The sequence below is a fragment of the Myotis nattereri genome, assembly GCF_964212035.1.
Source record: "Myotis nattereri genome assembly, chromosome: 3".
Lineage (NCBI taxonomy): Eukaryota > Metazoa > Chordata > Mammalia > Chiroptera > Vespertilionidae > Myotis > Myotis nattereri.
Window position 1 is genome coordinate 205,094,995 of NC_138077.1, and position 18,137 is coordinate 205,113,131.

Here is an 18,137-nt window from a genome sequence, read left to right on the forward strand (position 1 = left end):
CCTTTGGTGAGTGAGGCCACTGCTCTGGTCCCGGGAGGAGAAGGTACGCGCTCAAGGTCACCTGGGATCCCTGGGCTTCCCTGTTCCCACGCAGCTCCCCCGGCACCCCTCACCCCCTCTTTCCTTGCCCCTGTAGCCTCTGAGCTCATAGCAGACCCTCAAGCTGCAGAAGAGCCCCGGCCCCCGGAGTTACAGGCCGGCCCGACTCCTCACCCAGCCTCTGTTAGAGGAGGGAAGAATTGCTGCTACTAACTTTAGGGTGGATTCTACAGCTCAGTAAACTGAGGCTCAGAGAGATGGGGTGATTTCCCCAAGACCACACAGCAAGGGAGAACAGGATAAGAACCTGGGTTCCCCCAACCTGCAGCCTGACCCAGTGTCTGGCACAGAGTAGGCCTTCACAGTGCCCTTCTCTGCCCTGCCCTGGGTCACACAGGGAGTCAGGAGCACAGCCAGGCTAGAGCCAGGGCCTTGGCCTAGACTCGAGACTACTGACAGAGTAGGAGTCCACAGGTAGTTCTCCTTTCCCTAATCCAGTGTTCATTTCACTGTATCCACCCATTCATTCATTCAGCAAATATTTATTGAGCACCTACTGTGTGCTGGTGTGTGCATTTTTTAGGCCCTGAGGATACAGCAGTGAACAAGACAAGTGCCACCCTCCAGGAGTACACCCCAGAGAGTGGAATAGAACACTGCCCTCAGTAGAGGGTGAGGGGGTGGGGGGACTGGGCAGAGAGGAGAGACCATTGGAATCTTCCCACTCTGTGAAGTACGTAAAGAGGACAAAGAAAGACTGAATCTCACAGCCTCCAACCCTCTGAGCCTTTGACCCTTGCTTGTCGGAGATGCTCTGCCAGCCCGAGCTTTCACCCCACTCCCAGGGGTTTGGGGGTGAGGGGACTAGGTGGGTAGGGAGTGGCCCAAAAGAAGCCCTAAACCAAACCTCAGCGCCTGGCAGCCTGGCACTGCCACTTCCCAGCTGTGTGATCATGTCACGCCACCTCTCTGGGCCTTTGCTTTTGAATACAGTGGGGGTCATAATACTCCATAGAGCTGATGATACTATGTCGAAATGCCTCCTAAATGGTATATAAAGCACAATCCAAAGCGTGGCCTGTGTCAGAGGCCCTGTCAAGTCAGGTGTTTCTTTTTTTCTTTTTTAAAATATATTTTATTGATTTTTTACAGAGAGGAAGGAAGAGGGATAATTAGAAACATCGATGAGAGAGAAACATCGATCAGCTGCCTCCTGCACACTCCCCACTGCGGATGTGCCCACAACCAAGGTACATGCCCTTGACCGGAATCGAACCTGGGACCCTTGAGTCCGCAGGCCGATGCTCTGTCCCCTGAGCCAAACCGGTTAGGGCTAGGGTGTTTCTTTAGAGCAGTGGTCACCAACCTTTCGGACCTCACGGACCACCAGTGGTCCGAGGACCCCCGGTTGGTGACCGTGGCTTTAGAGGCTCTCGGAGCCCCGTGGATAGCCTGTTTCCGCTCTCAGTAAGAAGATGTAAGAGGCAGCAACGCGGGTGGCTGAGTTCCAGGTGAGGAGGCCGCCCCGCACTAGAAGTGGAATGCTCACATCACAGTCAGCACGGCAGCATTTGCAACCCTGACAGTCCTGCGTGCAGCATCAGACAGATGTGGGCTCAGGTCCCAGCTTTGTGGCTTCTTCACTGAGTCCTCTTGGACACTGAGCCCTCATTTATAAAATGCCTGTCTCCAAGGTTGTCATGAGGACGGAAGGAGCCACAAAGAGCCCTGTGCAGTGTCTGCTGCTCGGGGAGCCTTTTTGCGTTTTAGGCCTAAGGCCCAGGAGCGGTTGGAGGGGTGCAAGTGACTGACCAGGTGACAGCTCAGCATGTGAAGCTTATCGAGGTCTGAGCCTGCAGAATTTCTCATCCGCCTGAACCCAGCTGTCCCTGCCCTGGTACCACCAGGTGACAGTGGTTGCTCAGCCACCTGGGCCTGCACATGTGGGACCTGAGAGGACTGCTGTACGTTGTAAACTGGGGCCTCAGATGAGATGGGGGACCGCTGCCTTGGTGTGGGATAGTGGGCAGAGGGGGGCTGGAGTGGGTCCAAACCACTTTCTTTTTATTTTTTTAAAATTATTTTTTATAGTTCGTGTTTTTGTTGTTGTTGTTAATCCTTACCCAAGGATATTTTTCCATTGATTTTTAGAGAGAGTGGAAGGGAGAGGGAGAGACAAAGAGAAACATCAATGTGAGAGAGACCCATCGATTGGTTGCCTCCTTCATGCACCCCAACCAGGGCCGGGGAACCTGCAACCAAGGTATGTGTTCTTGACCAGATTCGAACCCTGGACCCTTCAGTCCACGCGGGCTGATACTCCATCCACAAATCCAAACTGGCTAGGGCCAATGCTCTTTCCAGTTAACTACCCTCCACTGGGCAGCCTGATGGATCTGATTGTACCATCCTCTGTGTAAAACCCTGTGCAGCTGCGCATTTTCTTAGGGTGAAGAACAAAAGCCTTAGCATGGACCACAAGGCTCTACACAGCCTGGGCCCCACCTACGCGGGGCCTCCTCCAGCCTGTCTCAGAGCACGTTATCAATGGCCCTCTGTGCTTGAGGCACACGGCTCCCTTCCTCCCCCGAGCCTTTGCCCCTGCTCGTCTAGACCACTCCTCCCTGTCTCACTTTTCCTAGTTAACACCTCCTCATCCTTCAGATCTGAGTCCAAACTACACTAGTACCGCAGGTCACAAGACGTCCCAGGGACATACGTGGGAGGTTTAGCTCAGGTGGATTTATGGAGTCTTCACTGGGAGTAATTTCTGCCTGTACCCTGTACTCCACCTAGACCATAGCCCCCAGGCCTTCTGGGGCTGGTCCAAGTTCACTTAGAGGGATGCTCAGTAATGAAATCTACCTTTAGCGGTAGCTCTTGAGCAAATATAGGGACCTCACTTTATATAAAATTGTATTGCCCTAAATACTTTGACTCAGTATATAGAGCAGGGGTCCTCAAACTTTTTAAACAGGGGGCCGGTTCACTGTCCCTCAGACCGTCGGAGGGCCGGACTATAGTTTAAAAAAAAAACTATGAACAAATTCCTATGCACACTGCACATATCTTATTTTGAAGTAAAAAAACAAAACGGAAATAAATACCATATTTGTATTTGCATGTGGCCCGCGGGCCGTAGTTTGAGGACCTCTGGTATAGAGCGTAGGGTCCCAGGTTCGATTCTGGTCAAGGGCATGTATCTAGGTTGTAGGCTCTTCCCCAGCCCAGGCTCTGGTCGGGGCTCATGTAGAAGGCGACCAGTTGATGTATTTATCTCACATCCATGTTTCTCTCTCTTTCCCTCTCTCTCCCACTGTCCCTAAAAATCAGTGGGGAAAAAATATCCCTGGGTGAGGATTAACAAAAAAAAAAAAAAAACGGTATTGTCCTTCAGCAAAAAATAATGCTGAAGTTATTTCTTAGTTGTGGGGGCAGGTGTTCATTCATTCACTATTTCACCTGCTCTCCAGGCACTGTTCCAGGATACATCCGGGAACACGATACAAAAGCTGCCCTCATGGAGCTTTCCCTCGGGAGGGAGACAGACCACCAACGAGCTGTAATCCATCATCATTTCTCTTGACCTCCATAAAGAAAAGTCACCTGTCTCTGGGGGAGGGGAAGTGGTGGTACCCCCTGTTTTAGACCCAAATGAGTACCAAGAGAGCTCTGCTGGGGAGTCAGGGGAAGTCCAGATGTCCCAGCATCATCCACTGCCACCCTGACCCTCCTGGTCATGGGAACAGGCACAGAAGCCACCAGTCATTAAACCCGAGAGGAGGTGGGGTGGCCCAGACGAAGCCTCAGGGGCTTCATAGGTGGCAGGCCCCACTTTAGCTGGACACATCCGCGAAGTCGCATGGCAGTACCTGCGCCCCTTCAGTGAAGTGGGGAAGAACCTGGGTTTGAAGTCGCACAAGCCTGGGGGCTACATCCTGGTACTGCCACTGGCTAGCTGTGCGGCCTGCATCTCTGAGCCTCAGTTTCCTCATCTGTAACATGGGCACAGTGGTAGTCTTCCTCGTAAGGTTGTTGTGAGGCTGACATGGAGTCATGAGAGTAAACCCACTGGAAATATTCACGGATTTTATTATTAGACTGCTTTTGGAAAAGGGCACCATTTGGACATGAGGATCTACACGCAGGAAAAACAGCACAAGCTGAGGCCCGAGGTGGGAAACCCGGCTTGGGCTGGAAGCAGTGGCTGGCTCAGTTTGGCTCACAGCTGGCTGGAAGAAGGGGGAGTAAAGGAAAATAAAGGTGAAAAGGCAGGTTAGGCCCATCATAGAGGTGCTTGGGGCTGGCTGAAAAATGAGATGTTAGCCTGTGGACAGATGGGAGCTACTGAGATACATCTAACTTGGTGGTTTTCAAATTGTGTTTGAAATCTTTCTGGCCACTTGGCCAAAGAGAAGCAGTGCAGCATCATAGTTAAGATGGCTGCCTTAGGCCTAAGACCCAGGCACAAATCTAAATTCCACATCACATGTCCCATGACCTTGACCTTCATTTCTCAGGGCCTCTCTGTCTGTGAACTGGAGATAATAACACCTACACTGTAGGATTTTTAGGAGAAAACAAGATGATGTGTGAAAAGAGGTGACACATGACTAACATTTACTAAGCATTTGCTGTTATGATTTTTAATTTTAAAAATTTAATTGTTATTGCCCGGCCGGCATGGCCTAGTGGTTGAGCATTGATCTATGAACCAGGAGGTCACGGTTCCATTCCCAGTCAGGGCACATGCCCGGGTTGCGGGCTTGATTCCCAGTAGGGGGCATGCAGGAGGCAGCCAATCAGTGATGCTCGTCATTGATGTTTTTATCTCTTTCTCCCTTCCTCTCTGAAATCAATAAATATATATATATTTTAAATTTTAATTGTGATTAAAATACACAGAGCACAAAATTCAGTCTTAACCAATTTTTAAGTGTATAATTCAGTAGTTAGCGTTAGGTATATTCACATTGTTGTGCAGCCAATCTCCAGATCTTTTCAACTTGCAGGTTTGAGACTCCCTACCCATTAAACAACAACTCCCCATCCCCTCCCTCCTGCCTGTGGTAACCACCATTCTACTTCCTGCCCCTATTGATTTTGACTGAGTCCTTCATATAAGTAGAATCATAGAGTATTTGTCTTTTTTGTGACTGGCTGATTCCACTCAGCAACATGTCCTCAAATTTTATCCATGTTGTAATATGTCAGAAAGTCCTTTCCTTTTTTAAGGCTGAGTAATGTTCCATTGTATATATAGAACACATTTTGTTTGCCCATTCATCCATTGATGGACACTTGGGTTGCTCCCATCTTTCAGCTATTGTTAATAATGCTGCTGTGAACATATTTGTACACCCTGCTGTACACCCTTTTTGAGACCCTGCTGTCAATTTTCTGAGGTCGACACCCAGGAATTATTTACAGTTATCATTTGAAGGCAGGGTGTTGAGGGCTCCCCACTGTATTTCCTCTTGCCCACTGGAGTAAGAGAAGTCCCTGATGCCCTATGGAACAGTTTGAAAACCAGGGAGTCAAATGGACCATTATAGACAGTGCCATTTCTCCCACTGGCTTCCCAGGCAGATTTGCCTCTTGAATTATTTTTTAATTATCCCAAGTGGAAACCACTATTCATTCAAGAAATGTTTGTGTGCTTACATGTGGGCAGAGGGAGGTAGACAATAAGCCATAAACATAAACAAGTAAATGACATAGTGTGTCAGACAGTGATGTGTGTTCCAGAGCAAGCCAGGAGCCAGGTGAAAGGGCCTGGGATGAGAGGCTGGCACAGGGTAGCTTCAGTGAACTGTGAGATTTGAGCCAAGGCCGGAGGGGGGTAAGGGAATTGGCCGTGTGGTTATCTGGGGGAACAGTGTACCCAGCAGAGGGAACAGCCAAGGCAAAGGCCTTGAGGTGGGAATGTGCCTGATGGGACCCAGGGTGGTGTCGCTGGAGCAGAATGAGCGAAGGGGACGGAAGAAGGAGGCCAGGGTGCACATGGCCCAGGGGTGAGGAGGGAGTCGGAGGTTTGTAGCAGAGAAGGGGCGTGATCTGACTTCAGGCTGGGTGCTGTGTGGTGGATAGCTAGGCACGGGGGCAGAAAGAAGTGGGAGACTGGGGTGGAGGCTCCTGCCAGAGAGATGATGGCAGCTGGTAGTAGAGTGTGAGTCGGGGAAGAAGGCACATGATAAATGTGGACAAAATGTTATAGAGCCTGGGTACCCACCCTAGTGGCATCCGGTCGCCCCAGCACCCCGCCCATCCTCCAGATCGCTGAATGAGGCTGGGATGGGAACTTTTTGTGCCAACATCCCCTTTTTCTTCTGGTCTGTAGTGGGATTGTCCAGAACCCTCTGGGTTCTTCTCTGTTGGATCTGTTGCCATGGAGACCTCCTGAGATGCTGCATTTACCAGTGGCTTCCAACTTACCTTCCAGATAGAGGTATGGAATGAATGGGTTCCTCTCCCAAATTGCTGGTGAGGGGAATGGGGAGTAAACTGGGCCTGCCTCGAATCCTCCATTCTGAGACCATCTCGTGTGTGTGTGTGTGTGTGTGTGTGTGTGTGTGTGTGTGAACTTTGATCTACAGTCTTCGGAGTTTCTGGCTGAAATCAGTGCTATAGTTCTATTTTTTATAAAGGATTTCTTCAACCAGATGCTTTTCCTTCTCCTTGGCTCCAGAATAATTAGACAATTAGTTCTCAGCCTTCCGGTGACACTGTAGCCATCTCTCTAGTAGAAATGCTTGTTTTATTGTACTGCAGACTCATTTAAAAATGAGAAAGAGAACAACACATACACATAGGCACAGGCACATCAAATTTGACCTTGGCCTTCACTGGCTGCTCCAAGTTCAAAAAAAGTAAAATAAAGACCATCAGTGTAGCATGTAAGAAAAACAAAAGTAATTTATTCTTGCATGTGATCTTCTAAGGGCCCAGGTCATGGGGTTTTAAGGGCGATTTAAAAGATTTTCAAGGATGATATTCATCATATTTGATTTTCTCCTCGATGCTGACTTCAGAATTTTTCATCTTCCTGAGAAGAAACCCCACGTATTGTTTATGGCGTTAGTCCACAAACACTGGCTGAACACCTACTGTGGGTGCTTGCAGACTAAGGATAGGTATTTGTGGAATGTCTGTCTACCCCCACTATTGACAAAAATAACACAGCCAGTGTTTTCTTTGGTGACGGGTAATGTGACTGGCAAAAATCATAGTCTTAGGGCATCAAAACAAGGTCCTATACAGAGTAGTCCCTGTCCATCCCATAGCTGGTCTTTGCAGTCTGGCCACGGGTCAGTGTTCGCTTGCTCTTCTCACTGTGTCTTTGTTGTTTCCCTGAGAGTGAGGGCTCTTCTGGGTCAAGTGCAGGCCTTGGTGTCTTGGTGACCGTATCCTGATCAGACCAAGGGGCAGAGGCCCTTGAGGACCAGTGTGCACAGTTCAGTTGGCACATCCCCTTACCCCACAGCTGCCACACACTCCCACAGCTGGACTAGTTTGGGGCCCAGCCCATCTGACTCGACAGTCCATAGAGTTGGAACCCTGGGCACCTCCATCCCACCATCGTGGATGGCTGGAAATTCCTGTCTGTCGTGCCAACCCTTATCCTTTTTGTTGATAACAAAACCTGTCGGTCAGAGGAATGGGACTTACTAGTAGCTGTGACCTCAGCCCTGCAAGGCTTGGCTGGTCCGCACAGGGCCAGGACTTTCTGAGATCAAGAACAGAATTGCCATTTTTAATTAAAGCTATTTTTTCTATGATAAAAGCACCAAGAAGCTTGTGACAGAAAGTGTTGCCATAACCGGTTTGGCTCAGTGGATAGAGCGTCGGCCTGCGGACTGAAAGGTCCCGGGTTCGATTCCGGTCAAGGGCATGTACCTGGGTTGCGGGCACTTCCCCAGTCGGGGATGTGCAGGAGGCAGCTGATTGATGTTTCTCTCTCATCGATGTTTCTAACTCTCTATCTCTCTCCCTTCCTCTCTGTAAAAAATCAATAAAATATATTTTAAAAAAATAAAAAATAAAAAAAATAAAATAAAAAGAAAGTGTTAAAAATACAGAAAAATGGAAAGAACAAAAACCAGTTACTTCTTGTCCCACAGCCCTACCACTGAGAGACAATGATCATGAACATTCTGATGTATTTCCTTGTGATCTTCTTGCTCCATGGAACATTTTTTAAAAACAACTGGAATTGTATCACATAGACAGTGGCATGCTCTTCACCACCTCTCTGAAAAATAAAATCCCTCATTGGTAACAATTGCCAATTTCTGTGGTGTAAATGCTCCCATCGTGACCCGTTTCCAGGCACTAGCCTCACTTCTCACCAGCCAGTAGGAGCCTGTAGCCGCACACCCTATTATAATCTAAAATCGTGTCCATTTTTTTTCTGATTTTAAAATCAGTGCATACTCATGATTAAAAATTCAGAAAGCAGAAACGTAAAAGGAAAATTTAAAATAATCCAGAATCAATCCTTCCCCCTGCTTAGAGACAGCCACTGTCACCATCCCGATGCAACTCCTAACAGTCCCCTTGCCTATGGATAGAGACATAAACAAAATAATTTTAATTTTCTCCTAAGTTCAAAAGTAGTGCATATAAATGGCAGAAAGTTGGGGAATCCAGAGAAGTCTCTGGCATCTCAGCTTGGGAAATAATTTTGGAGGATATTCTCCCAGCCATTTTTCTTCTCTGCACTTTTTAAGATGGCTGGACTCGTAGCTTGATTCTCTGAGTTTGTAGGGCGTGGTACAGGCACATTCCCATGCCCCATAGAAGGTGAACATCCAGGGGAAGGATGTTATCACTGATCACTTACTAAAAACCCTCCGGAGGCTTAAAGAGGCAGAAAATAATATTCTAGTTCCTTGGAATGAAAACAGGCCGTTAGGATGAAGTTCAGGTTATTTGAAGCTTTGGGGAACCCTGGGTTTGGGGTTCTGGGACATCCCTGGGTCATTCCAGACGCTTGGCCCTTGTTCCATCTCTGTCCTTCATCTGATGCTCAGTGGGAGGGTAAGAATAAGAGAGAGATAACCAGGAAAAAATAGCTCTTGCTTAAGCCCCCAAAACTAGTTTGTTCATTCATTCATTCACGTAGCAGACATTTTCTTGATTTTTTTTGATTTTTTTTTTTACAGAGAGGAAGGGAGAGAGAGAGAGAGTTAGAAACATTGATGAGAGAGAAACATCGATCAGCTGCCTCCTGCACACTCCCTACTGGAAATGTGCCCGCAACCAAGGTACATGCCCTTGACCGGAATCGAACCTGAGACCTTTCAGTCCGCAGGCCGATGCTCTATCTACTGAGCAAAACTGGTTACGGCCATAGCAGACATTTTCTGATCACTGAGTCTATGGAAGGTAAGGGTTGGGCATGGGAATGGAGGGATCAGGTGCCTGCCCTCTACTGCCAGGCTAACCAAGGAGTTAGTGCAGCACCCACAGCTCAGGGCACGAGGAGTTAGAACAGACAGTTTCAGCAAAGTCCAGGGCTGCCTGCAGCCCTACTGAGAAAGGCATCCCAGGTAGCGAGGCCTGGGGGGCAAAGGCCCAGAGGAAAGTAGTAGCAAGGCTTCCTGAGCCTGGGGAACCGGATCCCCATCTCCCATAGGCCTCCAGACTCCACACCCTGTGGACTCACAGGCTGGTTTTTCTGGTTTGCGCCTCCAGGACAATTTGCATATTTCCCAGAAGAACCATCCAGAAGCTGACAGCTGTTTTGAGACCTTGAGGGGAGGCCCACAGTTGTTTCTTGAAATCTGGGTAAATATTATCTAAGGTTTCTGTCCCTTCAGAACCCTCATCCTTGTTTTAAATGGTCTTATTGTAAATGTTCTGAGTTTACTTATTGTTGTCTGCCCCACTAGAATGTAGCTCCGTGATGGAGGGTTGTTGTCTGTCTGTCTTAGTCCCCGCTGTGTCCCCAGCATGCGGGACAGTCCTGGCACATAATAGAGTGATACGTGTTTATTAAATTAACTAACTGGTTAATTCTGGGAGGTGGTGAATTTTTATTTTTAGTTCACTTAGACCTTAAGAAAAGGTCTTTCAAATTCTATAGGGACACCCCACTGCTTTTTATTTTTTAACGTTTTATTTTAAAATAATTATAGACTACAGGCAGTCGTAAAAATAGTATGGGGAGGTCCTGCATATCCTCACAGCTCCCCGCATGGCCGTGGCCTTACAATTAAGTCTGACTCCTTAGCTGGGAGATCTTGGTCGGCCAGGGTGTGGCCCCGGCAACATCCCCTCCAACCTCGTCTACCCCTCCATGCCCACCCGTTCAAACCCTGGCTGCGCTACGCATCTTCATGATTCTTAAAAAGCATTCCCTCCCTTCTACCTCTGGGTCTTGACATGTGCTATCCCCTCTGCCCAGAACATGTTCTTCCTGCCCACCCCACCCCACCCCACCCCTGTCTGACACCACCTTCTCCAGGCAGCCAATTCTACGTTCCAGGCCCCTTCTTTTTACCCCCCTATATGTATTTCCTCCTTCACAGCATTTATTCTGCTGGTTTGTCGTCGTCTGTTTACTTGTCTGTCTCTTCTACTGCCCTGTTTCTTCACCTGGATTACTCTCCCACCCATCTGCAGGGCTGTCCCCTTTACTTCCTGCAGCCTCTGCTGGAATGGCACCTGTCATCTGCATACCTCCTGCCCATCACTTCATATCCCCCTCACTGCCTTATTGTACCCCGCCCCCATGGTCACTTCCTGACCGAATGTTTACTGATTATTTGGTTGACTGTTAAGGGCATGGATCCTATAAACAGACCACTCAAATGCAAATTTTGATTCCACCACTTACTAGCTATGTAATCTTGGGCAAGTTATTTAAATGATTATTATCATTATGTATTGGTGTATTATTGCCTGTGTCCCACCAGGACATAAGCCCCTTGAGAGCAGGGAATTTGTCAGTTTTGTCCCCTGATCTGCCCCAAGGCCCAGAACAGGACATCATATATCATATATCCTTCTTCATTCATCCAGCAAGTAGTTATTGAATGCCTATAATATTCAGGGCCTGCTCCAAACTCTGGGGTACACCTGTGAAGCAGGGGTCTGCTTTGAGAAGCAGATATTCTGTTTGTATACATAAGTAACTATGTACACAAACAGAATAGTTTAAAAATATATTCTTTCAGATAGAACTAAGTATTATAAATATAGACAGGATGCTGGGAGAGGGGGACAGAAGTACTTTAGCCTGAAGACATTCGGGCTGAGGCCAGAAGGATGGCAAGGTCAGGGGAGGAGTGTCCCAGGCCCAGGGAATGCCAAGTGCAAAGGCCCAGTGTGGGTGTTTGAAGAGAAGAAAGACAGCCAGTGTGGCTGTAGTGTAGTGAACAAGCCGGGTGTAGGGGGCATGAGAGGCAGGTGGGGCCTCTCACACAGGGTGTTGTAGGCCATCTGAAGGGGATCGGTACTCATCCTGGTGCGTGGGAAGCCTTCGATGTTGGGGTCCTGCCCCAGCAGGTCCAGGGGTTCCCAAAGGTGTGGACGGAGTCGGCGAAGAAGGAAGGACACGGAGACAGCGTTCAGTTGATCAGCAGCCTAGCCAGGTTCTAGCCAGGTTCTCTAGCCAGGTTCTGTCTTTATTGTCCTGTTACATCTATATTTATACCAGTTGATCTTAATCCTATCCATTCTATTCCAAAGGTTAGGGCGTTTCTTATCTCCATTCCAAGATTACTCTATTGTTCTATTAAGCTACAAGGAAGTAACTGAAGGAGATTATCCTAAGTAAAGATTATGTAGCTTAAGCGTGATTGTTCGTAAAGTGATTAACTACCCGCCTGGCACTTAGTTAAGGGGTTTTATTCCCTCTCTAACTCCAGGGAAAAATCCCCACCTGGGGAAACAACCTTTCTCAGAGAGGTGACTGGTTAAAACATAGTGCTAAGAAGGGGAGCAAACATATTAAGAACAGTATGCCATATACGCCAGGTCCCTTGAAACATATGCTTTGCAGATGTTTCTTCCCTGCAGCGACTGTGTCAAGCAGCAAGGATGGACCGGCTTCCGGCACTTCGGAAGCTTTTAAGCAGGCGGGTGACAGGATTGGTGTATATGAAAAAAGGGCCACTTGGCCTGGTGTGGAGAGGACGGAGTAGAGGGCTTCAGGAGTGTATTTGTTGAATGAATGAATGTATTTGGCCTGAGCGGAGCGGGGAGAAGGGGGTTAGAGTTTTTCATATATAAAGTAGCACAATAATTATTAAATAATAGTACAAAATAAATTCTGAGTTTTGAGTACTCACAACTATAAACCTACTTTTGCCCCCTGTTTATCCCCCCTCTTCCTTGTGGTTAGAAGCAGGCCAGCTCTTTTTTAAAAATATGTTTTTATTGGCTTTAGAGAAAGAGGGAGAGGGAGAGAGAGATAGGAACATCTAGGAGAGAGAAACATTGATCAGCTGTCTCCTGCAAGCCCCTGATGGGGATCAAGCCCACAACCCGGGCATGCGCCCTGACCGGCAATCTAACCACTGACCTCATGGTTCATGGGTTGACGCTCAACCAACTGAGTCACACCAGCCAGGCAAGGTTGTTCAATCTTTAACTAAAAACCAATGTGGGCCTCCCTAGAGATCAGCCTAATAAAATACCGTCTTGGGTAATTAGCACAATTACCGCAGCCTCTAAATTGAAAATATCTCCTACTAGTGTTTGGTATGTCTTCAGTTTCTTGAAGATGATGAAGTTCTTAATTTTAACGAGGCTGATTTATCCATCTTTTCTCTCAGCGTTGATAATTTTTGTGTCCCATTAAGTAACCTTTGCCTACCCCCGGATGCATTGCTCACTGGGATTTCTTTCCTGCAGGACTGGAAATGGCCACATGGGACAGATCCAGCCCCAGGCTGCATCAGGAGGCTGAGCCAGCTGTGGAGGGGGACCCACATCTGCCCACGGGCCGGGAGTTGTCCGAGGCCAACCGCTTTGCCTATGCCGCCCTCTGTGGCATATCCCTGTCCCAGCTATTTCCAGAACCTGAGCAAAGGTGAGTGCTATTGTCCCACAGAGGGAAGGTCCTGCTTCCTCAGAGGCACCAAGCAGCCTACAAGTTATTGTGGGGCCCAAAAAAAGGAGAAAGTCATGTCCTTTCCTTTAAGGCGCTTACAGCCTGATAGGGGAATATGACATCTCACTCACGCATACCTTCACCAAGCATTTTCTGAGCACATACTGTGTGCCAGCCATCATTTGAAGTACATGGAAGGTATAGATCAGGGGTGGGCAAACTTTTTGACTCGAGGGCCACAATGTCTTAAACTGGACCGGAGGGCCAGAACAAAAGCATGGATGGAGTGTTTGTGTGAACTAAAACATGTTAACACTGCTGCTGGTGAAGGAGCGGAGGGGAGAGCAAGAGAACCCTCCGCTCTTTCGGCTCCGCGGGCCAGGTAGAACAGCCGAACGGGCCAGATCCGGCCCGCGGGCCGTAGTTTGCCCACGGCTGGTATAGATGAACAAGGCAGACAGAAGCCCTGCCCTCAGGTATGACACAGTTTAATAGGGGAATGAGATATTTATTCATTCATGTGACATGCACTTATTGAACTCCTACTGTGTGCTGTGTGTATCACAAGACCCTGTTCAAGTATGTCAAACTCAAAGGCTAACACGGGCCACATAAAGTTTAAGTTTATGTGGGCCACAAAGAAAACCAAAAGCTTCAATTTTCATAGAAACATAGGTTTATTTCGATAGAGACATGCTGAATACAAAGGGCTGAAATAAATGAATCATCGTTAACATAAAACAATAGAACATTTTAATAAAAATTAATATTTTTCCTGAACATTAACTTACCAGACACTGAATAACTGCACAAATTAATAAGCATAATGCAAATAAACCTATTTTTCTTGTTCTCCGAAAGCGAAATATTTCCTGTTGCACACACCAAACAAGTCAGTACAAGACTAATGACATGGCAATCGGCTGCTAAAATATTCGCTGCTAGTATTAGTGGACAGAAATGGTGCACCTGCACATAAGGTGCGTAAGGGAAACAAATGCAACACGATTACAGTAATCAGTCATTAGCGAACGTGGCAGTTCATTATTAATAATTATGTATAACAGGATATTGTAAAAATTAAGTTATGAAATTTTTATTAAAACGTTTCTTACATACCGTTATATTAGCTGGCCCGCAAAAATATTTGTTGTGGGCTGCATGCGGCCCGCGGGCCGTGAGTTTGACATGCTTGCTGTAGATAAAACAGAAGAGCAAGGCCTGGCTCCTGCCCTCCTGGTGCTTACAATTAAGAGGAGGGTGCACACCTGACTGGTTGTAATAGCGGGCAGATGGGGTGTCATGGGAGCAAAAGAGTGACAGTTCGAATTACAGTGTTAATTTCTGCCTTTGTGAATATCTAGCACATGCATTAGATGTATATTTAAAATTCTAATAGCAGACTTGTTAAGAGCCCAGGCTTTGGCCTTAAAGGGCTTCAAGGATTCTATGGGGAAAGAGTTTAGAGGCGGGAGGAGGCCAGTGAGGAGGCTGATGGCGTCATCAGGGAAACCAGGACAGTGACCGAGAGGTGGAGGGATTCTAAATGTGTAACAGTGAGGACTGATTCAAACCTCACTGTTAGGCCTGAAGAATGGGCCAATAATACTCACCCTTGCTGGGTGATTACAAGAATTAAATGATTGAAGAAAGGTATTCAAAAGGTACAAACTTTTGTACAAGATAAATAAGTACTAAAAATGTAATATACATTCATATGTCAACGCTGATGTATGATACACAGGAAAGTCATTAAATAGTCAATCCTAAGAGTTCTCATCGAAAGGAAAGCACTTGTTCTTTTTATGCTTGCTCTTTATATTGTATTTATATGAGGTGCTGCAAGCTAACTAAAGTTATTGTGGTAATCATTTCACAATATATGTAAGTTAAACCATTATGCTGTATCCCTTAAACTTACACAGTGAGATATATATATATATATATATATATATATATATATATATATATATCACTAAAACGGGGGTGGGCAGATGAGATGAGATAATGTAGCTCAGTGCCGGCACATAGTAGGTGCTCAGTAAATGTACCGGTTACTTCCTAACTCTGGGACATATTGTGTTTGCCCCAGTTTCCTCATCTGTAAAATGGAGACAGTACTGAACTTACTCCTACCAGTCAGGGTATTTGGAGCTGCAAGTAACAGGACACTGTACTAAAAGAGAGTTAAAGAATAGATCCCCCCCCCCCCCCCCGCAACACACACACACACACACACACACACACACTTTATAGGAAATCGAAAGGCTTGATTCAGTGCCTCAGAAAGCCTTTGGGCTGGCTTCTCTGCATTCTCTTGGCCTTCCCCTCCTGATCACAACATGGCTGCTGCAGCTCCACACATTCCATCCTCACAGGAAATGGCCCAAGGCACAAAGGAGGAGGGCCGGGATTCCCCTTAAGTCTCTCTCATCAGGGAGGAAATCTTTCCCAGAATATGCCAAGAAGGCTTCTGGCTAGATCCAGTCACTTGCCCAAGCCTCACCTGCGGGGGGGGGGGGGGGGGGGGGGGGAGGGGCTTGGGAAAAATCAAGGCACTTGCCATTCCTAACCCCCACATGAGAGGTGGGTTCTGCTGGCCAGGAAGGTGGGTTCTGCTGGGGAGTTACTGCCACAGAGAAGCAGCATCGTCAGAGAGGGTGCTCGTGGGGAGGGAATGTGTGGGTGGCCCCGCAGAGCCAGGTGCAGAACTACTGCCCAACAAATATTCGATATTCTCATCATTAACAATGGAATCACATCCTCTATCTGGAGGTTAGACTATATCTCATTCGATATTCTGTTCCCAAGCAAGCCGGAGTCCTATCTCCTGCAAGGGCCCGACTCTCCCCTGCTCCTGCTCATGCCATGTCTGGGAAGCCTCCATCTTTCCAGAAGCTTCTTCTGGCCTGATCACCCCCTGCCTGATAAGCTGATGCATAGATGGGGAAGGGCTCTGTGTACTTTGTTCACATAAGCAAGTGTTCATGAGCCTAGACAGTGTGCCAGGCCTGTGCTGGGCACTGCCTTGGAGAGCACATAGGAAAGTGGGTTATTGTCCTGGGTCATCCCCATCCCCCCATAACCTCTCCTCCCCATGATTTCTAAGCACATGGGGCTGGAAGCATTTGCCTTGGGGCATTCCTTCCTGAGAGTGTCTGATTCGGTTTCTTTCCACTTGGCTGATCTTGGTTTTCTTGGGCCCAAAACACGTTTCAAAGACAGCCTCGATCTTCTTATAGCTGTTGGCTTCAGTCATCTTAAGAAAACACTTTGTAGCTGTTGGTGTCCACATGGGGTGTAACAGCAAGCCTTTAAAATGCTTCTTACCGTGCGGTAAATGTCACAGACTCTGTTTCCTACGATTAATTCTGTTTATTAAGCACGGAGATACGCATGAGTAGAACAGGTCGACAGACGTTTCCTGTAGAGGACGTGGTATTTTAGCTTGTAGGCCGTGTGGGCTCTGCCCCAGTCCCTCAGCTTTGCTGTTGCGGCCTAAAAGCAGCCGGACACAGTCGGTAAGGGTGTGACTGACTGCTCCAATAAAACTTAATCTACGGGAACGGGCTGCAGGCCAGATGTGGCCGCCTGGTGGTGTGCGGGCCCCTGGGGAGTAGGAGGAGCTCTGGACTCGAGTTCAGGCTCCTGGACCCCAGGTGAAGCTCTGCCCTTCGCATCTGTGGCGCCCTTGATAAGGTGTTTAATCTCTGCCGCCCAGGGCCGTCCCTGCGAGGTTCGGTGAGGATGAAAGGGAATGTTGGATGCACCCGCTCAGCCAGCGCCTGGCACCGGGTGAGGCCCAGGGCTATAATCCCTGGAGAGGGCAGTCCCTGCAGTGGGTAAGCATGGCCTCTGGGGCCAGACAGTTGTGGCCTTGAACCCCAGAGCTGTCCCATGACCCCTCCGGGTCTGGGTGTCCTTATATCTAGAATGGGGGTGAAAGCAGTACCTCCCTCCCTCATGGGGATTGGTGGGAAGGAAATGGGCAGTGTGCTTAAAGCGCTTAGCAAACAGGGACTGAGGATCGTTGCTCTGTGATTGTCATTGCTGCTGTTGATTTTCTGGTATCTCAGTGAGACCACCCACCGCTTTAGAAGCAGTTCCCGAGGCCCTGCCAGTCTAAAATGCTGTCTGTTATTTGATAGGTTGTTGTACTGCCACTATATATATATATATATATATATATATATATATATATCCCATTGCTCATTAAGGAAACACATATAGAGCGCCTTATATGTGCCAGGTATTATTCTAAACACACGGCAAATGTTAAATTTTAACAACCCTATGAAACAGGTTTCGTCATTATCACCTCTGTTTTACAGACAAAGTAACTGAGGCCCAGAGAGGTTAAGGAACTTGTCCAAGGTCACACAGCTAGTGGCAGAGCTGGGATGCGCACCAGAGTTCATGCTCTTCACTTGCCTCCACTCTTGTTAGGAGATGCTTCTCTGCATCCAAGACCTTCCTCGTGGACACAGGGCCACGCTGCTGCCCTCGGCCCTGCGCCCTTTCTGCAGTTACGTTTACCCCTACGTGCTGATCAGTTCACCGAGTCATCCCTTGGCCCCCGTACACACCCACATACCATCCCGGGTAACCCCAGTAATTGCAGCGAGTTCCCTCATAATAATTGCAGTAGCAGTAGCTAACATTTATTGAGGGTTATCGGGTGCCAGGCGCTGTGACCGTATCATTTAATCTTTCCAACCAACCTATGAGGTAGGTCCTATTACCATCTGCATTTTTTTTAAAATAAGTAGATGTGTCTTTTTTTAAAATTAATTTTATTGATTTTTCACAGAGAGGAAGGGAGAGGGATAGAGAGTTAGAAACATCGATGAGAGAGAAACATCGATCAGCTGCCTCCTGCACACCTCCTACTGGGGATGTGCCCGCAACCAAGGTACATGCCCTTGACTGGAATCAAACCTGGGACCTTTCAGTCCACAGGCTGACGCTCTATCCACTGAGCCAAACCAGTTAGGGCTTACCATCTGCATTTTACAGCAGAGAAAAATGAAGAAAAGAG

General features: G+C 47.7%; 1 protein-coding gene across 1 annotated transcript in view; it reads left to right on the top strand.

Annotated features, from left to right (window-relative positions):
- Nucleotides 1-12,908: 12,908 nt before the first annotated feature.
- The window catches only part of TMCO4 (transmembrane and coiled-coil domains 4), a gene marked incomplete at its 5' end in the record, with an annotated part of 62,468 nt that continues 57,239 nt past the window's right edge, over nucleotides 12,909-18,137 (top strand). Inside the window, one exon of the mRNA XM_081086114.1 lies at nucleotides 12,909-13,078. Coding sequence (XP_080942240.1) covers nucleotides 12,909-13,078 — 170 coding nt within the window. The remainder of the gene's footprint in view (nucleotides 13,079-18,137) is intronic.